The 3,732-nt window shown below is 51.8% G+C and overlaps 1 protein-coding gene across 2 annotated transcripts in view; it reads left to right on the top strand.

Moving 5' to 3' along the window:
• GZF1 (GDNF inducible zinc finger protein 1) overlaps positions 1-3,732 on the top strand; it is a 10,517-nt gene that overhangs the window by 1,636 nt on the left and 5,149 nt on the right. The window contains exons 1-2 of one of the 2 annotated variants that reach the window (XM_025895647.2): positions 793-989; positions 1,174-2,516. In XM_025895647.2, coding sequence (XP_025751432.1) covers positions 1,195-2,516 — 1,322 coding nt within the window. In that variant the 5' untranslated portion in view covers positions 793-989; positions 1,174-1,194. Of the gene's footprint in view, positions 1-792; positions 990-1,173; positions 2,517-3,732 lie in introns of those variants that run through there. The other variant, XM_025895646.2, reaches the window with a different exon arrangement.

Raw genomic sequence — 3,732 nt, 5'->3', positions numbered from 1 at the left:
TTCCTCCCCTTCTTCCCCCGCCTCCACTGGGATGTGCTCCCAGGTTCCCCTGTGATCCAGGATCCTTTCCAAAAGGGATTGGAAGCAGGAGCTGAGGGAGATCTCCCTGAGCAGCAGCTCCACAACTCCATCACCTGCCCCAGGCTGGGGCAGCTCCCCGGGAATCTTCTCCCCATTCCCCTTCAGTGGCTGCTGACCGGAGCTTTTTGTCTCTTTCCAGCTGGTTTTACCTCTGGAAAAGGGACATATTCCCACAAATGGACAGTGCTCAAGTGGGAATTAGGGGCATAGTTGTGAAATACATGATGAGTAGTTAAAACTCATTTTATTGGGGTATAAAAGTGACATTTTGGTGCCATTAGTTGTTTAGGCATTTGGTGGGTCGTCCTTAAATTCCTGGGAAGGGGAAAGAAATTCCTCAGATTCCAGCAGGAACTAGAGGGTTAAACTCAGCAGGTCGCTCAGAGCCTCTTCAAATCCAGAGAAACGTGGTTTGTTCTGGGGTCAGACATTTGGGGGAAAAAAACCCAAAAAACACCAGTTCTTTTGCAAACTTTGGAGCAGCTTCAAACATTCCCGGGAAACACGGTGTAACCTGAGCAGTGCTGGAATGGGGACACCCTGGGAAGGCTGGAAACAGGCCTTCAAAATGTGGGGGCTGGGAGCCCATTTTGAGGGAGGAATTCTTAAGACAGTGAGCATTGTGAGGAAGTTTGATCGGGTTTGGGTTTTCAGTGTGAGAATGTGATTATCCATCGTGCCTGGTGTTGGTGAAGCACTTGGAATTCTATCTGGGAATGCTGTTAAGGCAGTGGTTTTTTAGGATCGCAGTTAATTTTGCTTAACTTTGCTTCATTTTACCTTTCTTTTATTGCCTGCTGAGGAGAGGAACCGTTCCTTAATTCCACGTGCCTTAACCAGAACATTCCCTTGATCCACCTCTGTTGCTCTGTCCCTGTTCCAGGTTCTAATAGTCCAGAGGGTCTCAGGTAAAATTACAGGTGGGATTTAAGCTAAAATTCACTCCATGGTCTGGTGGAGATCAGTCCAAGTTTGGACTCACTCCCGGAGCTCTTTCCCACCCTCACTGGAACACCCAAAGCCCCGGAAGTGGCTTTCGTCCATTGGAAACCCCCGGGAGTTCCGTTGGCTAACACAGGGTGTCCTCAACAGCTTCTTGCAGGGGGAAGAAAGATGGAAAGCGCTCCGGTCCTGCTGGAATCCAAGTCCTCTCCCATCAACCTGCTGAACGAGATGCACCAGCTGCGCCTGCTGGGCCACCTGTGCGACGTGACGGTGAGCGTGGAGTACCAGGGCGTCCGCGCCGAGTTTGTGGCCCACAAGGCCGTGCTGGCGGCCACCAGCAAGTTCTTCAAGGAGGTCTTCCTCAACGAGAAGGCCGTGGACGGCCCCCGGAGCAACGTGTTCCTCAACGAGGTGCAGGTGGCGGATTTCGCCTCCTTCCTGGAGTTCGTCTACACGGCCAAGGTGGAGGTGGAGGAGGACAGGGTGCAGCGCATGCTGGAGATAGCCGAGAAGCTCAAGTGCCTGGACCTCTCGGAGACCTGCTTCCAGCTGAAGAAGCAGATGCTGGAGTCGGTGCTGCTGGAGCTGCAGAACTTCTCGGAGTCGCAGAACTCCGAGGAGGAAGGCGCTGCCCACCCCAACGTCCCGCCCGAGTCCAAAGCCGTGGCAGAAGCCGAGCAGGAAACTCCGGGTTCCCCCGTAGCCAGGCCCAGCCACGGAGCGTCCCCGGAGGCGCCGGCTGCCAAATCCAAGGAGAAGACGGACAAAAAGAAGGAAATGCTGAAGGCTCCTTACGCCAAAATCCGGAGGGCGAGCGGGAGGCTGGCCGGGAGGAAGGTGTTCGTGGAAATCCCCAAGAAGAAGTACACCAGGAGGCTGAGGGAGCAGCAGAAGAACGCGGAGGTGGCCGCTGAAGACGACAAATACCCCGAAGACGAGGAGCTGTGCGACCCGGAGGGGGAGGAGGAGCGCGGGGAGGGCGCCGCCGTCAAGCCGGAGGGCGCGGGGCGCGACGGCAGCTCCGAGGAGAACCGCCCGAAGGCCGGCGAGGACAAAAAGAAGCGGGGCAGCAACTTCAAGTGCGGCACGTGCGAGAAGGAGTTCCTGTACGAGAAGAGCTTCCTGAAGCACATCCAGCACAGCCACGGCATCGCGGCCGAGCTGGTGTTCCGGTGCGAGACGTGCGGCCAGACCTTCGCCAACCGCTGCAACCTGCGGAGCCACCAGCGGCACGTCCACAGCAGCGAGCGCCGCTTCCCCTGTGAGCTCTGCGGTAAGAAGTTCAAGAGGAAGAAGGACGTCAAGAGGCACATTCTCCAGGTTCATGAGGGTGGTGGGGAGCGCCATCAGTGCCAGCAGTGTGGAAAGGGGTTGAGCTCCAGAACCGCCCTGAGGCTCCATGAAAGGACGCACACGGGCCACAAGCCTTATGGGTGCCCGGAGTGTGAGGCTAAGTTTTCTCAGCCTTCGGCACTAAAAACCCACATGAGGTATGAACAGCCTTCCCTGGCCTCGGGAGATCCTGGGGGGACGAGCACAAACCCCCCGGAGCCTGTCCCCTGTTTCCCTTTTTCCCCCCTGCTTTGCCTCACAGGTCGAGTGCTGCTGCTGCTCCTGGAGCGCTTCTCCCCGGGGATGAATCAGGGCTGGAATTACTCCAGCTCACTATAGCCAAGACAATAAGAAGCATGGAAATATTTAGGAAAGGTTTGACCAGGTTTTAAATGGGAGAACACCAGATTTGGGGGCTAAGGAGGGAAAAAACTAAGCTGGGAGTAGAAACGAGTGACAGATCATGGGGCAAAAATCCTCTCCGAGGGGTTTAACCTGATTTTCTCTCTGAGGGGCTTTAGCCTGATTTTATCAGTTATTTTTATCTGTCCCAGGGTGATTTTATCAGGGTAAAAGTCATCTCTGAAGGGTTAAATCTCACTGTATCAGTTATTTTCTCTCTCGGGGAAGAGATGTTTTTGTCAGGGCAAAAATTGTCTCTGAGGGGTCGAGCCTGATTTTTATAATTTATTTTATCTGCCTCAGGGCATTTTTGTGAGGGCAAAAATAATCTCTGAGGGATTTAACCTGATTTTATCCCTTATTTTATCTGTCTCAGGGAAGAGGCATTTTTAGCAGGTCGAAAATCAACTGTGGAGGCCTTGAGCCTGATTTTATCCTTTATTTTATCTGTTTCATTGCAGAGATGTTTTTATCAGGGCAAAAATCATCTCTGATGGGCTTTATCCTGATTTTATCAGTTATTTTATGTCTCATGCCATTTTTATCAGGGCTAAAATCATCTATGAAGGCCTTGAGCCTGATTTTTACCCCTTGTCTGTTTGGTGGCAGAGACATTTTTATGAGGGGAAAAAAATCATCTCTGAGGGATAGAACCTGATTTTGTCACTTATCTGCTTTGGGGCATTTTTATTAGGGCAAAAAAAAAACCTGTCTGAGGGGTTTAGCTTGATTTTATCAGTTATTTTATCTGTCTCAGGGCCTTGTTATCAGGGCAAAAAAATCATCTCTTGAGGGGTTGAGCCTGATTTTATCAGGGAAGAGAGATTTTTATCAGGCCAAAAATCATCTATGGAGGCCTTGAGCCTGATTTCATCCCTTTTTTTATCTGTTTCATGGTACAGACATTTTTGTCAGGGTAAAAATCATCTCTGAGGGGTAGAACCTGATTTCCTCTCTGATTTTGTGAGGGGG

Source organism: Manacus vitellinus, unplaced genomic scaffold, assembly GCF_001715985.3.
Source record: "Manacus vitellinus isolate BGI_N305 unplaced genomic scaffold, ASM171598v3 scaffold_38_pilon, whole genome shotgun sequence".
NCBI lineage: Eukaryota > Metazoa > Chordata > Aves > Passeriformes > Pipridae > Manacus > Manacus vitellinus.
The sequence above is the reverse complement of the archived record's forward strand: the minus strand, read 5'-3'. Positions and strand labels throughout refer to the sequence as shown.